Consider the following 19,901-nt stretch of genomic DNA (forward strand, 5'->3'; position numbering starts at 1 on the left):
ACTCATTTGAATAAAACCTTCAAGAGACAAAATGAACATAAACCCTGCTGTAACTAAATAAGTTAAAAGCAAAAGTACATTTAAATAAAATAGGGTTCTTAGTAACACTGTTTTTGATCAAAAATAGCATAAAAACCATCCTACCATGGCACGGTGACCCTATTCGGGACGATCCTACACTGTCTAATATTAAAAACCTTACCGTGTGTCAAAGTTGACCTCAGTTTGCGAATAAGAGCAGACTGTCATGCCAGGTGTGAGTGCAACACAGAGAGTCACGCCAGGTATACGTTCAACACAGAGGGGAAAGGGAGAGGGAGCCCAGACAATAGGGAAAGGGGGAAGGAGTGACCTCCTAATCTGGACTAGCGTCACCCTGTCTCCCCCTAATGTCCCTATACAGCCTCCGTGTAACATCCCTGGCGGCGTGCTTGCATAGTGCACCACCTCCCACTATGCAAGACCGCAATCTTACCTGTCAGTCCAGCCTGCAAACCTTGCTCCAGTTCATGCTGTGTGCATGTCTCTTGTCTGATTGATTAGGGCGGCGGCCCGGTTACTTCCTGATTCTTATAGCTGCTGTGGGCACACTCCTAATGCGTCCCCAGCCTATTGCTGTGAGTCACTGGATATTTAAACCCCCTCCACCCAGAAGGAGGTGCGTGAGCAACACTAACTTTCAGTGTGCTCCTTGCCTCTGAGTTTCCAGGTCTTGTCTTGTATCTTGTCTGTTTCTGCCACCCTGGGGGCCCCATACCCATGCCTGTTATCTTGTCTGTTTCCGCCACCCTGGGGGCTGCATACCCAGGCCTGTTATTTCTGACTTCTAGTCTGTTTCCGTCACTCTGGGGGCTGTATACCCAGGCCTGTTATCTCTGACTTCTAGTCTGTTTCCACCACTCTGGGGGCTGTATACTCAGGCTCGTTCTTGTATCTCATTGCAGTAGCAGTTCCTGTCTGAACTGTATCCTAGCCTGTTACCTGTTTGTCTCTGTGTCCATACCTTCCCTTTTCCTGCAGTATCTGAACCTGTACCTAACTCCAACTCGTTGTCTCTGTACTTCTGTTTGTGAGTTTTGTGTCCACTCGCTATTTCATAGTAAGTACCTTGTGTGTATCTGGTACTGCTTGTCCCTTTTCCCTTCCTCCGTATCTTCCTCCTGTGTTCTAGCCATCTTCCTGTATTTTTCAGTCTGTTCCATGTGAACAGAGCCCTGTTCTCTCTGCCTGCACCTTCAGCCCTGTTCGGCTCTGCTTGCTCACCACGCCTGCGGTTTCTCTCTGCTCTGAATTGCCCACCGCTCTGACGGTTTCCCTCTGCTCTGCCTTACCCACCGCTCTGGCGGCTTCTCTCTGCTCTGACTGGCCCACCGCTCCCTCGGCTTCCCTCTGCTCTGCCTTGCCCACCGCTCCGGCGGTTCCGCTCTGCTCTGCCTTGTCCACCGCACCTGTGGTTTCGCTCTGCTCTGCCTCGTCCACCGCACCTGCGGTTTCGCTCTGCTCTGCCTCATCCACCACACCTGCGGTTTCGCTCTGCTCTGCCTTGTCCACCGCTCAGGCGGTTCCTCTCTGCTCTGCCTTGTCCACAGCTCCAGCGGATCCACTTTGCTCTGCCTTGCCCACCGCACCTGCGGTTTTTGCTCCGCCCTGCTTGCTCACCGCACCAGCAGTTCCTCTCTGCTCTGCCTTGTCCTCCGCTCTGGCGGTTTTGCTTTACTCTGCTTGTCTACCGCATCTGCGGCTCTGTACCTGTCTCCCAGTCTGTACTGGACCCTATCCAGCCTGCGCTCCAACCTGCTAGTACCTCCCTGTCTGCACTCCAGCCGTGCTTGCCAGTGCCCACCTGTCTGCATACCAGCCATGCTTGCCAGTGCCCACCTGTCTGCATACCAGCCGTGCTTGCCAGTGCCCACCTGTCTGCATACCAGCCGTACTTGCCAGTATCCACCTGTCTGCATATAAGTCGTGCCTGCCAATACCCACCTGCCTGTACGCCAGTCTAACCTGCCTGTTCCTGCATTCCCCGGTGTGGGTCAACAGCTGTGACCGGGGTCTGACCTGGAGTAGCACCTGGTCCATCTGCTCGGTTCCTCCTTGGTTCATGGAGTTGACTGAGCAGCCGTGCGACCTGGGTCGGATCGGGTTGATACTTAGTTACGCCCCTCCAGGCACTCCTCGGTTCATGGTACAGTGGGATCACTAATCACGCTCACGCCAGTCAGTCCGGGCGCGAGCGTAACAGTTTGCTCAGGCCATGGTTCCCATTGAACCCCATGGCCTTTCGCTCTCAGAGACATTTTGATTCCTTGTCTGGCGAATACGTGCACCAATAAAAAAATTTTTTCTCAAGCTATGGCCCAGGCGATTTACGCACCAGCCCAAATGGATCTATCAGCACTCGTTCCTGCGGATCCACCACGGTACTATGGGGATCCAAAACGAAGCCGTGCATTTGTGGAGCAATGCATGCTGCATTTCAAGTTCTATGCTCACTATTTTCCTACCGATCGGGTTAAAGTGGCATTTATGATGTCCTACCTAGTGGGTGATGCCTTGAAATGGATCACCCCCCTATGGGAAGCATGGGATCCTATCGTCTTTGACCTGCAGGCCTTCCTGGTGGCCTTTGTAATGGTCTTCAATGACCCTAATCCTGAAGCCTCTGCTAAAGCTTCCCTTTCCAATATCCCGGAGCAGCCCTGATGGGTAATGTGTGTAGGTAGCCTACCAGTCCTCCAGCCCGAAGAGACTGCTGCCCACCCAGAATCCACACAGGATGACTATGCTCCACAGAATACTTCTCTTCCCAACCTCAAGAGGCAGTCCAGACGTGCAAGGCGTAGAGGTAAACCGTCACGCCAGGTTCTGTCCTCCCAAAGACCTCCTGTTCCCCAGCCTGTAGAGGTAGCTTCCCGCACAGAATCCATGAAGGATGACTATGTTCGTCAGGCAAAGCAGAAGCCAGAACTCAGTCACAAAATCGGATTGCAGTCCCGCTGCGGTAGTTTGGGACCCCCTGACGGTCTTTGTCCAGCGAAGGTTGGAGAATCCCAAGATATTAGGCCTGTAGGAGACGCTGCCCTTGGTGTTAGTGTTTCCTCTCCACAGATGACCATGACTGTCTCCGTGGCAAGTGAAGGCCTCGGATTAACCGGAAGTTTCGGGCTTAAAGTCTTGAAGAGTCGGTGTCTGATTCCAGTCCGACAACTCCAGAAGCCGGTTTGGGCATTGTCAGCAGAAGAACGAGCCCTACTCAGAAACAGTCAAAATATGTCTGTACAAATTAAGCTCCCGATTGGAGCATTACACATGAAGAAGTTCACATTCCAGGTGCTGACTGGCTTACCCACAGATGATCCAGAGCCAAGAGATCTAGTGCCCGCTCAGGTCTGGCGATCCTGCATGGTGTATCCTGGGGGACTGCTAAGGTACAAGGGGTGTCCAGTCCCCACATCTTCAGGACAGTCAGCAGTTTCTTCTTCTTCTTCACCAGATCTGCTAGTTGCTGACTCGCTGTGCGTTGAAGTCTCCGAAGGAAGAGAAGTGGAGGCGATGTCCCCACACAGTCTCGATGATTGTACCAATGATCTGGCTTCAGGTACCATCCCGCCTTACAGACATGTCATCTCTGAAACCAGTCTGAAGATGGTCCTAAAGCAAGGACCCTCCGTCTCTAATAAATCTGGTCCTATGTCCATCAAGGCGGTGTTTACCCCCGAGTCCCTGCACCCCTCCAACCAGGCGGAGGACCTCCAGTTGTCTCCTGAATCCTCCGGGGTGCTACCTGATAGCAAAGGGAGAGAGACTTTCCTACACCCTGTACCTGGTACTTCGCCCACTTCATCCAGTAAGCTTGGCAAAGTGTACATCGAAGCAGTGATTGCCCCCGAGTCTCTGCACCCCTCCATCCAGGCGGAGGACCTCCAGTTGTCTCCTGAATTCCCCGGGGTGCTACCTGTTAAACGGAGAGAGACTTTCCTACACCCGGTACCTGGTACGCCGCCCACTTCATCCAGTAAGCTTGGCAAAATGTACTTCAAAGCAGTGATTACCCCCGAGTCTCTGCACCCCTCCAACCAGGCGGAGGACCTCCAGTTGTCTCCTGAATTACCCGGGGTGCTACCTGTTAAACGGAGAGAGACTTTCCTACACCCGGTACCTGGTACGCTGCCCACTTCATCCAGTAAGCTTGGCAAAATGTACTTCAAAGCAGTGATTACCCCCGAGTCTCTGCACCCCTCCAACCAGGCGGAGGACCTCCAGTTGTCTCCTGAATTTCCCGGGGTGCTACCTGATAAACGGAGAGAGACTTTCCTACACCCAGTACCTGGTACACCGCCCACTTCATCCAGTAAGCTTGGCAAAGTGTACGTCAAGGCAGTGGTTACCCCCGAGTCTCTGCACCCCTCCAACCAGGCGGATTACCTCCAGTTGTCTCCTGAATCCACCAGGGTGCTACCTGATAACAAATGGAGAGAGACTTTCCTGTGTGCTGTTCCTGGTACTTCACCCACTTCATCTGTTGCTGAGGATGGCTTGATAGGAGGAAGCATCCTAGTCACCAAGATGATGAGATCAGTTTCGTTTCCTCTAATGGACAGAAGAGGTAATCCTCTTGAAGAGAAGGATTGGCCTCCAAATTCTCTGCAGAAGACCCTTGCAGGCTTGAAGAAGAGGGGGCGTAAAGGGGGGGTACTGTAACATCCCTGGCGGCGTGCTTGCATAGTGCACCACCTCCCACTATGCAAGACCGCAATCTTATCTGTCAGTCCAGCCTGCAAACCTTGCTCCAGTTCATGCTGTGTGCATGTCTCTTGTCTGATTGCTTAGGGCGGTGGCCCGGTTACTTCCTGACTCTTATAGCTGCTGTGGGCGCACTCCTAATGCGTCCCCAGCCTATTGCTGTGAGTCACTGGATATTTAAACCCCCTCCACTCAGAAGGAGGTGCGTGAGCAACACTAACTTTCAGTGTGCTCCTTGCCTCTGAATTTCCAGGTCTTGTCTTGTATCTTGTCTGTTTCTGCCATCCTGGTGGCCGCATACCCAGGCCTATTATCTTGTCTGTTTCCGCCACCCTGGGGGCTGCATACCCAGGCCTGTTATTTCTGACTTCTAGTCTGTTTCTGCCACTCTGGGGGCTGCATACCCAGGCTCGTTCTTGTATCTCATTGCAGTAGCAGTTCCTGTCTGAACTGTATCCTAGCCTGTTACCTGTTTGTCTCTGTGTCCATACCTTCCCTTTTCCTGCAGTATCTGAACCTGTACCTAACTCCAACTCGTTGTCTCTGTACTTCTGTTTGTGAGTTTTGTGTCCACTCGCTACTTCATAGTAAGTACCTTGTGTGTATCTGGTTCTGCTTGTCCCTTTTCCCTTCCTCCTTATGTTGCTCCTGTGTTTTAGCCATCTTCCTGTATTTTCCAATCTGTTCCATGTGAACAGAGCCCTGTCCTCTCTGCCTGCACCTTCAGCCCTGCTCGGCTCTACTTGCTCACCGCGCCAGCGGTTTCTCTCTGCTCTGAATTGCCCACCGCTCCGGCGGCTTCCCTCTGCTCTGCCTCATCCACCGCACCTGCGGTTTCTCTCTGCTCTGCCTCGTCCACTGCACCTGCGGTTTCGCTCTGCTCTGCCTTGTCCACCGCTCCGGCGGTTCCTGTTCTCTGCCTTGTCCACCGCTCCGGCGGTTCCGCTCTGCTCTGCCTTGCCCACCGGACCTGCGGTTTTCGATCCGCTCTGCTTGCTCACCGTACCAGCAGTTCCTCTCTGCTCTGCCTTGTCCTCCGCTCCGGCAGTTTTGCTTTACTCTGCTTGTCTACCGCATCTGCGGCTCTGTACCTGTCTCCCAGTCTGTACTGGACCCTATCCAGCCTGCGCTCCAACCTGCTAGTACCTCCCTGTCTGCACTCCAGCCATGCTTGCCAGTGCCCACCTGTCTGCATACCAGCCGTGCTTGCCAGTGCCCACCTGTCTGCATACCAGCCGTGCTTGCCAGTGCCCACCTGTCTGCATACCAGCAGACCGGGGTCTGACCTGGAGTAGCACCTGGTCCATCTGCTCGGTTCCTCCTTGGTTCATGGAGTTGACTGAGCCGCCGTGCGACCTGGGTCGGATCGGGTTGATACTTAGTTACGCCCCTCCAGGCACTCCTCGGTTCATGGTACAGTGGGATCACTAATCACGCTCACGCCAGTCAGTCCGGGCGCGAGCGTAACACTCCGCAGCTGTCGCCAATCACGTGCCTCGCCCTACTATCCCTGGCGTAAGGCAATAGCTGGGGGTGGAAGGAGATGAGCACTAGTCAACCTCCGCTAGCACTCTAAAGACAAAAGGGGAAGACAACACAGGGGAATAATAACTTAGCTTTAGAAGAACTCCAACAAGGCACACGGCCTCAAGACTCCAGAGAGGACGTGATGCTGCTTCAGCCAAGTTCCAAGTAGAAATGAGTATAACCGGCAATGTCCACCTAGACACACAAGGTATATATACACCCAGACTAAAGGGAGGTAGTCACTGGGTCCTAAACAGCCTCCTATCTAGGCAGCTGTCTGAATTGCTAAACGTGGAGACTTCCTGCAAACCACTGCAGGGCGACTGTCTGTCACCTCTGACACACCCGTGACACAGACAAAGGACTGGGTCCTGAACTGTGCACATCAGCCTTGGGAAGCACACGTCCATATACTACGCTCATTTGAATAAGACCACACTCCCTAAAATCTAGAGAGAAATACAGTGCCTACAAGTAGTATTCAACCCCCTGCAGATTTAGCTGGTTGACACATGCGGAATTAACTTGGCATTGTGACATTTGTACTGTAGATCAGCCTGGAAGTGGGAAATGCACTGCAGCAAATTTTTATTTATTTTTTTTTTTTTAAAAACGTTAAAAGTTAATTCAGAGTGTCATTTATTATTCAACCCCTCAAACCACAAGAATTCTGTATTAAGAAGTAGTTCAGGCACCAAGAATAATGAGCTTCACATGTGTGGATTAAAGATCTCTTTTGCCAGCCTTTTCTGACTATTTAACCCCTTAAGCCCCGCGGGTGGTTTGCACGTTAATGACCGGGCCAATTTTTACAATTCTGACCACTGTCACTTTATGAGGTAATTACTCTGGAACTCTTCAACGGATCCCCCTGATTCTGAGATTGTTTTTTCGTGACATATTGTACTTCATGATTGTGGAAAAATTTCTTCGATATCACTTGTGTTTATTTGTGAAAAAAATGGAAATTTGGCGAAAATTTTGAAAATTTTGCAATTTTCAAAATTTGAATTTTTAAGCCCTGAAATCAGAGCGATAAGTCACACAAAAGAGTTAACAAATAACATTTCCCACATGTCTACTTTACATCAGCACAATTTTGGAACCAAAATTTTTTTTTGTTAGGGAGCTATAAGGGTTAAAAGTTCACCAGCGATTTCTCATTTTTCCAACAAAATTTACAAAACCATTTTTTTAGGGACCACATCATATTTGAAGTCACTTTGAGAGGTCTTTATGACAGAAAATACCCAAAAGTGACACCATTCTAAAAACTGCACCCCTCAAGGTGCTCAAAACCACATTCAAGAACTTTATTAACCCTTCAGGTGCTTCATAGGAATTTTTTGAATGTGGAAGAAAAAAATGAACATTTAACTTTTTTCACAAAAATGTTACTTTAGACCCAATTTTTTTTATTTTCACAGGGGTAACAAGAAAAAATGGACCACAAAATTTGTTGTGCAATTTCCCCTGGGCACGCAGATACCCAATATTTGGGGAAAAAACACTGTTTGGGCGCACTGTAGGGCTCGGAAGGGAAGGAGCGCCATTTGACTTTTTGATTGTAAAATTTGCTTGAATAATTAGCGGACACCATGTTGTGTTTAGAGAGCCCCTGTGTGCCCAAACATTGGAGCTCCCCCACAAGTGACCCCATTTTGGAAACTAGACCCCACAAGGCACCTATCTAGATGCATAGTGAGCAGTTGCAACCCCCAGGTGCTTCACAAATTGATTCGTAAAAATGAAAAAGTGAAAAAAAAAAACACTTTTTCATTTTTACGAATCAATTTGTGAAGCACCTGGGGGTTCCAACTGCTCACTATGCACCTAGATAGGTGCCTTGGGGGGTCTAGTTTCCAAAATGGGGTCACTTGTGGGGGAGCTCCAATGTTTGGGCACACAGGGACTCTCTAAATGCAACATGGTATCCGCTAACAAATTGAATGGAAAATCGGCTCAAATTGTTAGCGGACACCACATTGCGTTTGGAGAGCCCCTCTGTGCCCAAACTTTGGAGCTCCCCCACAAGTGACCCCATTTTGGAAACTAGACCCCCCAAGGCACCTTTCTAGATGCATAGTGAGCACTTGGAACCCCCAGGTGCTTCACAAATTGATTCGTAATAATGAAAAAGTGAAAAAAAAAACACTTTTTCATTTTTACGAATCAATTTGTGAAGCACCTAGGGGTTCCAACTGCTCACTATGCATCTAGATAGGTGCCTTGGGGGGTCTAGTTTCCAAAATGGGGTCACTTGTGGGGGAGCTCCAATGTTTGGGCACACAGGGACTCTCTAAATGCAACATGGTATCCGCTAACAAATTGAATGGAAAATCGGCTCAAATTGTTAGCGGACACCACATTGCGTTTGGAGAGCCCCTCTGTGCCCAAACTTTGGAGCTCCCCCACAAGTGACCCCATTTTGGAAACTAGACCCCCCAAGGCACCCTTTTAGATGCATAGTGAGCACTTGGAACCCCCAGGTGCTTCACAAATTGATTCGTAATAATGAAAAAGTGAAAAAAAAAAACACTTTTTCATTTTTACGAATCAATTTGTGAAGCACCTAGGGGTTCCAACTGCTCACTATGCATCTAGATAGGTGCCTTGGGGGGTCTAGTTTCCAAAATGGGGTCACTTGTGGGGGAGCTCCAATGTTTGGGCACACAGGGACTCTCTAAATGCAACATGGTATCCGCTAACAAATTGAATGGAAAATCGGCTCAAATTGTTAGCGGACACCACATTGCGTTTGGAGAGCCCCTCTGTGCCCAAACTTTGGAGCTCCCCCACAAGTGACCCCATTTTGGAAACTAGACCCCCCAAGGCACCTTTCTAGATGCATAGTGAGCACTTGGAACCCCCAGGTGCTTCACAAATTGATTCGTAATAATGAAAAAGTGAAAAAAAAAACACTTTTTCATTTTTACGAATCAATTTGTGAAGCACCTAGGGGTTCCAACTGTTCACTATGCATCTAGATAGGTGCCTTGGGGGGTCTAGTTTCCAAAATGGGGTCACTTGTGGGGGAGCTCCAATGTTTGGGCACACAGGGACTCTCCAAATGCAACATGATATCCGCTAACAATTTGAGCCGACAATTTGTTAGCGGATATCATGTTGCATTTGGAGAGTCCCTGTGTGCCCAAACATTGGAGCTCCCCCACAAGTGACCCCATTTTGGAAACTAGACCCCCCAAGGCACCTATCTAGATTCATAGTGAGCACTTGGAACCCCAGGTGCTTCACAAATTGATTCATAAAAATGAAAAAGTGTTTTTTTTTTCACTTTTTCATTATTACGAATCAATTTGTGAAGCACCTGGGGGTTCCAAGTGCTCACTATGCATCTAGAAAGGTGCCTTGGGGGGTCTAGTTTCCAAAATGGGGTCACTTGTGGGGGAGCTCTAAAGTTTGGGCACAGAGGGGCTCTCCAAACGCAATGTGGTGTCCGCTAACAATTTGAGCCGATTTTCCATTCAATTTGTTAGCGGATATCATGTTGCATTTAGAGAGTCCCTGCGTGCCCAAACATTGGAGCTCCCCCACAAGTGACCCCATTTTGGAAACTAGACCCCCCAAGGCACCTATCTAGATTCATAGTGAGCACTTGGAACCCCAGGTGCTTCACAAATTGATTCATAAAAATGAAAAAGTGTTTTTTTTTTCACTTTTTCATTTTTACGAATCAATTTGTGAAGCACCTGGGGATTCCAAGTGCTCACTATGCATCTAGATAGGTGCCTTGGGGGGTCTAGTTTCCAAAATGGGGTCACTTGTGGGGGATCTCCAATGTTTGGGCACACAGGGGCTCTCCAAACGCAACATGGCGTCCGCTAACAATTTGAGCCGATTTTCCATTCAATTTGTTAGCGGACACCATGTCGCGTTTGGAGAGCCCGTGATGTGCCTAAACAGTGGAGCTCCCCCACAAGTGTCCCCATTTTGGAAACTATACCCCTCAAGGATTTTATTAAGGTGTATAGTGAACATTTTGAACCCAGAGGTACGGCACAGAATTTGTTTACATTAGGTCATCATATTGAATAAGTTGTCATTATTCTTGAGCGCAAGTGCTCGCTACTTGAGTTTGCATCGGGTACTCAGGTATGCACCATGTACAGCGTGTGCTCGAGTGACATGCTCGAGTCCCTGCTCCGCATGTTTCACGGTTATTAGACACCCAAAAAAAAAACATGCGGGGATCGCTCGTGCATGGCAGGCAATCCCCGTAAAGTTTTTTGGCTGCGAAGCATATGGGGCAGAGACTCGAGCATGTCACTCAAATACCCACGATACTCAATGCATACCAGAGCACCCGATGCAAACTCAAGTAGCGAGCACTTGCTCTCAACACTAGTCGCCATATCGTCATCTTTTTTTCTTACTTTTGAAAAAAATCCCAACCCCAGCCCTAACCCTAGCACAACCCTAGCCCCAGCACAACCCTAGCCCCAGCACAACATTAGCCCCAAACCCAGCCCTAACCCTAGCCCAATCCTAACCCAAGAGTTTATTTTTGACGCCGTTCCTTGTGCGGTATAAGTGATTAGACGACTTTATTCTTCGGGTCGGTGTGATTACAGCAATGCCAGAATCATATGGGGTTTTTATGACTGACAGCTGTCACACACTAAAAGACGCATTTTTTGTAAAATCTAGTTTTTGCATCGCCATATTTTGAGAGCTATAATTTTTCCAGATTTTGGCAGACAGTCATGTGACAGCTCGTTTTTTGCGGGATGACTTGACGTTGTTATTGGTGCCATTTTCAGGCACGTGACATTTTTTGATCGCTTTCTATTCCGATTTTTGGGAGGCAGAATAAACAAAAACCAACAATTCAGGAATTGTTTTTTTTTTTTTTTTTTTACTCTGTTCCGCGTGTGGTAAAATTGATGAGGTAGCTTTATTCTTCGGGTCAGTACGTTTCCAGCGGTACCACATTTGTATCATTTTTCTATGTTTTGGCGCTTATACACAATAAAAGCTATTTTATAGAAAAAAATATTTTTTAGTATCGCTTTATTCTGAGAGCTATAACTTTTTTATTTTTCGGCTGATGGAGCTGTATGGTGGCTTGTTTTTTGCGGGACGAGATGACGTTTTCAGCGGTATCATTTTTATTTATATGCGTCTTTTTGATCGCATGTTATTCCACTTTTTATTTGGCGGTATGGTGATAAAGCATTGTTTTTTGCTTCGTTTTTTTTTTTTTTTTTTACCGTGTTCACTGAAGGGATTAACTAGTGGGACAGTTTTATAGGTCAGGTTTTTCCGGACGCGGCGATACCAAATATGTGTACTTTTATTGTTTTTTTTTTATTTTTTTTATAATAATATTTATTGATGGGTACATTATATTTTTATTTTTGGTGTATTATTTTTTTTATTTTTTTATAATATTTTTGCACATTTTTTTTTTTTTTTTTTTCCACTTTCACACAGTTTATACACTTTATTACTTTGTCCCACTCTGGGACTTTCACTTTTTTTTTTCTGATCGCCTGCATGGCACAGGAATGGAGCACCATCCCTATGCCATGAAGGCTGTCATAAGTGCACAGTGTGAAGATTGCTTGGAGATGCACTGCGCATGTCCAAGCAATCTTCCTGCTCTCTGGTGACCCGGATGTTGTCATGACGACATCGGGTCGTCATGGCAACACCCGGGAAGCCTTTGCAGACTGCGCTGGAAGCCGGAAGAGGAGGTGAGTATCGCCGATCACCTCCCCTTGCCCCCGCAATGCCGCGATCGACTTCGATCGCAGCATCGCGGGGGTTAATGTGCTGGGAGCGGTGCAGGACCGCTCCCTGCACATAGTACCGGGTGTTCAGCTGTGACAATCAGCTGACACCCGGCGGCGATCGCGCCCACACAGCCTGTGTGCGCGCGAGATCGCGATGACGTACTAATACGGGCCTGGCTCTTAAGTCCCAGGGCACAGACGCGTATTAGTACGTCAGATGTTATTAAGGGGTTAAGACCCTCCCCAAACTTGTGAACAGCACTCAGAAATGGTCAACATGGGAAAGACAAAGGAGCATTCCAAGGCCATCAGAGACAAGATCGTGGAGGGTCACAAGGCTGGCAAGGGGTACAAAACCCTTTCCAAGGAGTTGGGCCTACCTGACTCCTCTGTTGGGAGCATCATCCATAAGTGGAAGGCTTATGGAACTACTGTTAGCCTTCCACGGCCAGGACAGCCTTTGAAAGTGTCCTCCCGTGCCGAGGCCAGGCTTGTCCGAAGAGTCAAGGCTAACCCAAGGACAACAAGGAAGGAGCTCTGGAAAGATCTCATGGCAGTGGGGACATTGGTTTCAGTCAATACCATAAGTAACGTACTCCACCGCAATGGTCTCCGTTCCAGACGAGCCCGTAAGGTACGTTTACTTTCAAAGCGTCATGTCAAGGCTCATCTACAGTTTGCTCATGATCACTTGGAGGACTCTGAGACAGACTGGTTCAAGGTTCTATGGTCTGATGAGACCCAGATCGAGATCTTTGGTGCCAACCACACACGTGACGTTTTGAGACTGGATGGCACTGCATACGACCCCAAGAATACCATCCATACAGTCAAGCATGGTGGTGGCAGCATCATGCTGTGGGGCTGTTTCTCTGCCTAGGGGCCTGGCCATCTGGTCCGCATCCATGGGAAGATGGATAGCACGGCCTACCTGGAGATTTTGGCCAAGAACCTCCGCTCCTCCATCAAGGATCTTAAGATGGGTCGTAATTTCATCTTCCAACAAGACAACGACCCAAAGCACACAGCCAAGAAAACCAAGGCCTGGTTCAAGAGGGAAAAAGTCAAGGTGTTGGAGTGGCCTAGTCAGTCTCCTGACCTTAACCCAATTAAAAACTTGTGGAAGGAGCTCAAGAATAAAGTCCACATGAGACACCCAAAGAACCTAGATAACTTGGAGAAGATCTGCATGGAGGAGTGGGCCAAGATAACTCCACAGACCTGTGCCGGCCTGATCAGGTCTTATAAAAGACGATTATTAGCTGTAATTGCAAACAAGGGTTATTCCACAAAATATTAAACATAGGGGTTGTATAATAATTGACCCACACTTTTATGTTTAAAATTTAATAAAATTCAACTGAGCAACATAACTTTTTGGTTTGTAAGATTTATGCTTCTGTTCATAAAACCTACTCTCGTTTGCAGTTTGAAGGCTCTAACTTATTTGCATCTTATCAAACCAGCTAAATCTGCAGGGGGTTGAATACTACTTGTAGGCACTGTATGTAAAACTCAAGGTGGTCAGTCTGCTGGTCCCTAAGTGTGTGACTTTTTTTTTCTATTCTATTGTTTTTTTTCTGGACAGCTTGTGAAGACACACAATCTTCCTCCAGGACGTAATTACATTATTGGTTCACATCCTCATGGGATTCTGTGCATTGGAGCGTTTTGTAATTTTGTCACAGAATCTACTGGATTCTCAGAGAAATTCCCTGGTATTCGACCTCATTTGGCTACACTTGCTGGAAACTTCCGGTTGCCCGTATTACGGGAATACCTGATGAGTGGAGGTATGTTGGCTAATGATGATCATGATTATTTTTTGCAGGGTAAAAAGAATTTGGAAATCTGACATTTTCCAATAGGTACACTTATTGTGTACTGTATATCAGTGAAATATAGATGCAGAAAATTTGTCGTAAAGGGTAGATTTTATGGAATAATTATTACATGATATAAACTAAAAAAGGGCAGGCAGCGCTCCAAATAAAGTGTACAAAAATGGAGATAATTTTATTGAACCATCTCAAGTGCGACTCTAGAAAGTCAGTGGCGAATCTTGCAAGCATTGAGAAATGCTCACCACTGTTTTTTTCTGGCTCTGAAACAATGAATTGTTTCAGAAAAGCTCAACTGTGTAAAGTTTTCTTAATTGTACATTTACGTACCAAATCTACTAATTTAAAATTACATAACCTAAATATTAGCACAATCATACAAATGTAATTATAGCCTGAATATATCTAAAAAAAAAAAGCTATATCTTACGAACTTACTGTCTCCTATTAGGCTTGTGCCCAGTGAATCAAAAATCAATCGGATACGCTCTCTCACAGAAGGGCCGTGGCAATGCAGTGGTGATAGTAGTAGGTGGAGCAGCTGAGTCATTGTCATGTCAACCTGGAGTCACAACGGTGATCCTCAGCAGACGACGAGGATTTGTGCGACTTGCACTTGAGCATGGGTCAGTACTGAACCATGCCACGATTTTTTTTTTTAATATTAGACCTCTGAGTTAGAGACACATAATCATGAGACCTCTGATGATTGTCCTTGTCTTGGTATCTAAACATAGGGCAGACCTGGTTCCATCTTTCTCGTTTGGGGAGACTGACCTCTACCAACAACTCCGTTTCTCAGAGGGAAGTTTTCTTCGTTCAGTTCAAAGCAAGATACAGAAACTTTTTGGGTTTGCTCCATGTTTTTTCTATGGTCGTGGCTTAACATCTCCTGAATCAAGGGGCTTTATCCCTTACTCCAGGCCAATAACAACTGTGGGTAAGTCATAATATTGTCATTTTTACCACTGAAGAAGGAAATCATTTTCTCAGTCTGGATGAAACCAGGTAACTGTACAGAACATGATTCATTGCTACAAAAGCATCCAAATCATACATGTCAAACTTTGACCAGTGGGCCAAATCTGGCCCTCAGGGTGATTATATTTGGCCCGCGACACCAGAACCACCACCCCTATGTGGGGCCATTATTCTGTATGGAGGACTATGTGGGGTCCATTATACTGTATGGAGGACTATGTTGGGCCCATTATTCAGTATGGAGGACTATGTGGGGCCATTTTCCTGTATGGAGGACTATGTGGGGCCCATTATTCTGTATGGAGGACTATGTGGGGCCATTATTCTGTATGGAGGACTATGTGGGGCCCATTATACTGTATGGAGGACTATGTGGGGCCCATTATTCTGTATGGAGGACTATGTGGGGTCATTATTCTATATGGAGGACTATGTGGGGCCATTATTCTGTATGGAGGACTATGTGGGGCCCATTATACTGTATGGAGGACTATGTGGGGCCCATTATTCTGTATGGAGGACTATGTGGGGCCATTATTCTATATGGAGGACTATGTGGGGCCATTATTCTGTATGGAGGACTATGTGGGGCCATTATTCTGTATGGAGGACTATGTGGGGCCCATTATACTGTATGGAGGACTATGTGGGGCCCATTATACTGTATAGAAAACTATGTGATGCCATTATACTGTTTAGAGGACTTTGTGGGGCCCATTGTTCTGTATGGAGGACTTTTTAGGGCCCATTATACTGTATACTGGTTGGCCCGCAACTTTGTCTAAGTTTTTCATTTTGGCCCTCTGTGTTTTTGAGTTTGACTTCCCTGATCTAGATCATCCAACTCTCTACCAAGGGAGGACAATATAGAAAATTGCTATATGTGTAGATCTGCAATTCTTCCAATGGCTGTCAAATCCCCACGGAAACAACTGTTTATTGAATTATTGAAGTTTTTTGTGCGTGAGAATGGGATGCTCCATCATTGGCCTGAGCTCAATATCCAATCATATATGCAGAGGATGGGAATAGAGTGTAGATGTTGTGTGTGAGGGGAAGAGGCGAGGGTGAACTATGGTGAAAAAAATTTGTAATACGCTTAAGGGCCTTTTCACACTGTGTTCTTCCCCACAATTAGTGGCCACATCGGGGCATACATCCAAACCCCCCACAAAACGGGATTTGGGCCTATGCGCCGATGGGGCAGTTGACTATATTGATGCAGATGGAGTCACCGTGTGCTCTGTCGTACATCATTTTCATATGTATCTGCCTATTGGAGGCGGACAGTTAAATGTAGCTTGAGTGCACTACTACCTCAATAATCAGGCAGCGCATAGATGCCTGAGTAGTCTTTAAAAGGCTTTGGAAGATGGCATCAGAAGTGGTTGCTGGGTTTCCATAGTAATCTCGTGTGGATAAGCACAGAGGAAGCTGGCCACAGGAGATGGGACCAAAGCCCGGTGCTGGAGCCGGGACAGACAAATAATATTCTATATTGTTTAAGAAATGTTCAAGTATAAGAACCTCGGTGATGAGTAAAAGTTGTGTCACTGTTACCTACTGTGTTTCTGTTGGGTCTTCGAGCCTATTCCAAGCGAGGAATACCCATTGCTAGGGCCAAACTGTGGAAGTTCTTAGGGCTGCCATTCACCCTCAGGTTTGTCTTTAGTTGTACAAATACAATGCCTAGCATTAAGTAAACTTGACATGATATAAATTGTGTGCTTACACAACAGAAGTAGAAGGAGTTTAGCTGTACTGACCATAGTGTTCCTCAAAATGATGGATACCACTCTACTCACATTGTGGCGCACTCTAATTCACCTTCCATGCCCTGTCCTGCTCCAGCTCTGCTAAAACTGGTGTGAAAAAGCTAAAAGATGCAAAATTTTTTGCAGAACTCCATGTTGTACAAAAATTTCAACACCTTTGAATTTATTTTAAGCCAGAAAACACCTTCATGAATAGGAACCTAAATGGCTGTGACAACATTTAGCATATGTCTACAATCTCTACTGCTTTTCCTCCATTTTCCACAGTTGGAGAGCCAGTCACTGTGCCGCAGATACAGAACCCAAGCCCAGAGATTGTGGATCGGTATCATAACATGTACAAACATTCTTTGCTAAAACTTTTCAATGAGCACAAGACCAAATACGGGCTGGGAGAGAATGCCGAGCTAAACATCTTGTGACAGTCATCCGTGTGATCGAGTGAGAGTCCATTGTCTGCTGTGCTGGCTGCTTCTGTACAAGTCTCCATGATTTAAACGTGTGCAGCATTCTCATCTGCTTCTTAATATGAAGGTCTACAAGAGGAATAAACATGGACACATTACTATAAATGACTGCTGACTTACAGTATGCATAAGTATCCCAAATATAACTTTGTACCAAATTTAGGAATGCAAAGAGCCATGTTGGACATAAAACATTTTACATTTAAAGATAACTATTCTGTATTTTACAGACACATATGTAATGTAAATATAGAATGTAATTAGAGATGAGCGGATCTTTTGAAATTCGAATCCGCAAGCTTTGCCGAATTTTTCCATAAAATTCAATTTGCGGAAAATAGGTTTGCTCGACTCTCCATACTGGAAAGGTTCCAAATGCTTGGAAAATACACATTGGGGAGAAGAGAGAGAGAGAAAGATCACAGCTGACCATAAGCGCTTACACTCTACAGGAGACAGAGGACCCCACTGACCATAAGAGCTTACATTCTACAGCAGACAGAGAGGACCCAACTGACCATAAGACCTTACACTCTACAGGAGAGAGATGACCCCACTGACCATAAGACCTTACACTCTAAAGGAGAAAGAGAGAACTCAGCTGACCGTAAGACCTTACACTCTACAGGAGACAGAGGTCCCCACTGACCATAAGACCTTACACTCTACAGGAAAGAAAGAGAATTCTGCTGACCAAATTACCTTACCCTTACACTCTACATAAGACAGAGGTCCCCACTGATTATAAGACCTTATACTCTACAGGAAAGAGAGAGAACTCTGCTGACCATAAGACCTTACACTCTACAGAAGACAGAGGTCCCCACTGACCATAAGACCTTACACTCTAAAGGAAAGAGAGAAAACTCTGCTGACCATAAGACCTTACACTCTACAGGAGACAGAGGTCCCACTGACCATAAAACCTTACACTCTACAGGAAAGAGAGAGAACTCTGCTGACCATAAGAGCTTACACTCTACAGTAGACTGAGGTCCCCACTGACTATAAGACCTTACACTCTACAGGAGAGAGAGGACCCCACTGACCATAGGACCTTACACCCTACAGGAGAGAAAGGACCCCATTGACCATAAGACCTTACACTCTACAAGAAAGAGAAAGAACTCTGGTGACCATAAGAGCTTACACGATACAGGAGACAGATGTCCCCACTGACTATAAGACCTTACACTCTAAAGGAAAGAGAGAGAACTCTGCTGACTATAAGACCTTACACTCTACAGGAAAGAGAGAGAACTCTGCTGACTATAAGACATTACACTCTACAGGAGACAGAGGACCCCGCTGACCATAAGACCTTACACTCTACAGGAGACAGAGGGCCCCACTGACCATAAGACCTTACACTCTACAGGAGACAGAGGTCCCCACTGACCGTAAGACCTTACAATCTACAGGAAAGAGATAGAACTCTGCTGACCATAAGAGCTTACACACTACAGAAGAGAATACTGTTGACCATAAAAGCTTACACTCTACAGAAGACAGGGGTCTGCACTGACTATAAGACCTTTCACTCTACAAGAAAGAGAGATAACTCTTCTGACCATAAGAGCTTACACTCTACAGGAGACAGAGGTCCCCACTGACCTTAAGACCTTACACTCTACAGGAGAGAGAGGACCCTGCTGACCATAAGACCTTACACTCTACAGGAAACCGAGGTCCCCAATGATCATAAGAGCTTACGCTCTACAGGAGACAGAGGACCCCACTGGCCATAAGAGCTTACACTTTACAGGAGACAGAGGACCCCACTGACCATAAGAGCTTACACTCTACAGGAGAGAGAGAACTCTGCTGACCATAAGAGGTTACACTCTACAGGAGAGAGGTGACCCCACTGACCATAAGAGCTTACACTCTACAGAAGACAGAGGTCCCCATTGACCATAAGACCTTACACTCTATAGGAGAGAGAGGACCCCACTGACCATAAGACCTTACACTCTACAGGAAAGAGAGAGAACTCTGCTGAACATAAGAGCTTACACTCTACAGGAGACAGATGACCCCACTGACTATAAGAGTTTACACTCTACAGAAGAGACTTACCCAATGACTATGGAGGTGGAAAATGACTCTGCCGTACAATCTGTGCTCCACTGGGAACTGCTGATCTGTGATGACCCAGGTACTGACCAACACTGTACAAGGTATGATAATCCGTAAGATGGCTTCAGGGCATTATGGGGAGGCCCACACAGCAACGCAAAATGACATTAGTCCACTCTCTGATGCTTCTCCAATTTGGGAAAAAGTGCCGGGCAAATTTTTTTCTTTGCAACTGTGAATTGAACCTCAAAGTATTTAACTTCCCATGAAATTGCAAATTTCAGGAAATTCAACTTGAACTTGGTCTTCCGCGGATCGATCCGCTCATTTCTAAATTTAATGCTAAGGGAGCTAAACGGAACATTACATCTGTATACTAAAGGGGTTATCCAGCATTTTAAAATGAATGTCTTATCTCTAGCAGGGAGAGAGTGCATATAGACATACCCTCACCGATCTACAGTATCATTATTGGCCTATCATGGAGAAAAGACATGCATTTAAAAAAGAATAGATAACCCCTTTAGGGAGTCAAAGTAGCCATGTTCCTTAAAAATATATGTATTTATAGTCAATATACTGTACATCCATGTGGAAAATATGAAGGCAATATAGGCAACATGAAATAGACTGTATGGGGATAGCAATGTATTTCATGATTTCAACGTACTAAATATCTTCAGGACAACCAGGGACAATCTGTAGAAATATAATACTTTTGAATATTTTTAG

The 19,901-nt window shown here is 46.4% G+C and overlaps 1 protein-coding gene across 1 annotated transcript in view; it reads left to right on the forward strand.

Annotated features, from left to right (window-relative positions):
• Positions 1–19,148, forward strand: part of LOC141154655 (diacylglycerol O-acyltransferase 2-like) — a 69,513-nt gene extending 50,365 nt beyond the window's left edge. The window contains exons 5-8 of the mRNA XM_073640934.1: positions 13,615–13,819; positions 14,319–14,493; positions 14,605–14,807; positions 16,891–19,148. Coding sequence (XP_073497035.1) covers positions 13,615–13,819; positions 14,319–14,493; positions 14,605–14,807; positions 16,891–17,045 — 738 coding nt within the window. The 3' untranslated portion in view covers positions 17,046–19,148. The remainder of the gene's footprint in view (positions 1–13,614; positions 13,820–14,318; positions 14,494–14,604; positions 14,808–16,890) is intronic.
• The last annotated feature ends 753 nt before the right edge of the window (positions 19,149–19,901 follow it).

The sequence above is a fragment of the Phyllobates terribilis genome, unplaced genomic scaffold (assembly GCF_046119375.1).
Source record: "Phyllobates terribilis strain yellow unplaced genomic scaffold, ASM4611937v1 Scaffold_7__3_contigs__length_470593459, whole genome shotgun sequence".
NCBI lineage: Eukaryota > Metazoa > Chordata > Amphibia > Anura > Dendrobatidae > Phyllobates > Phyllobates terribilis.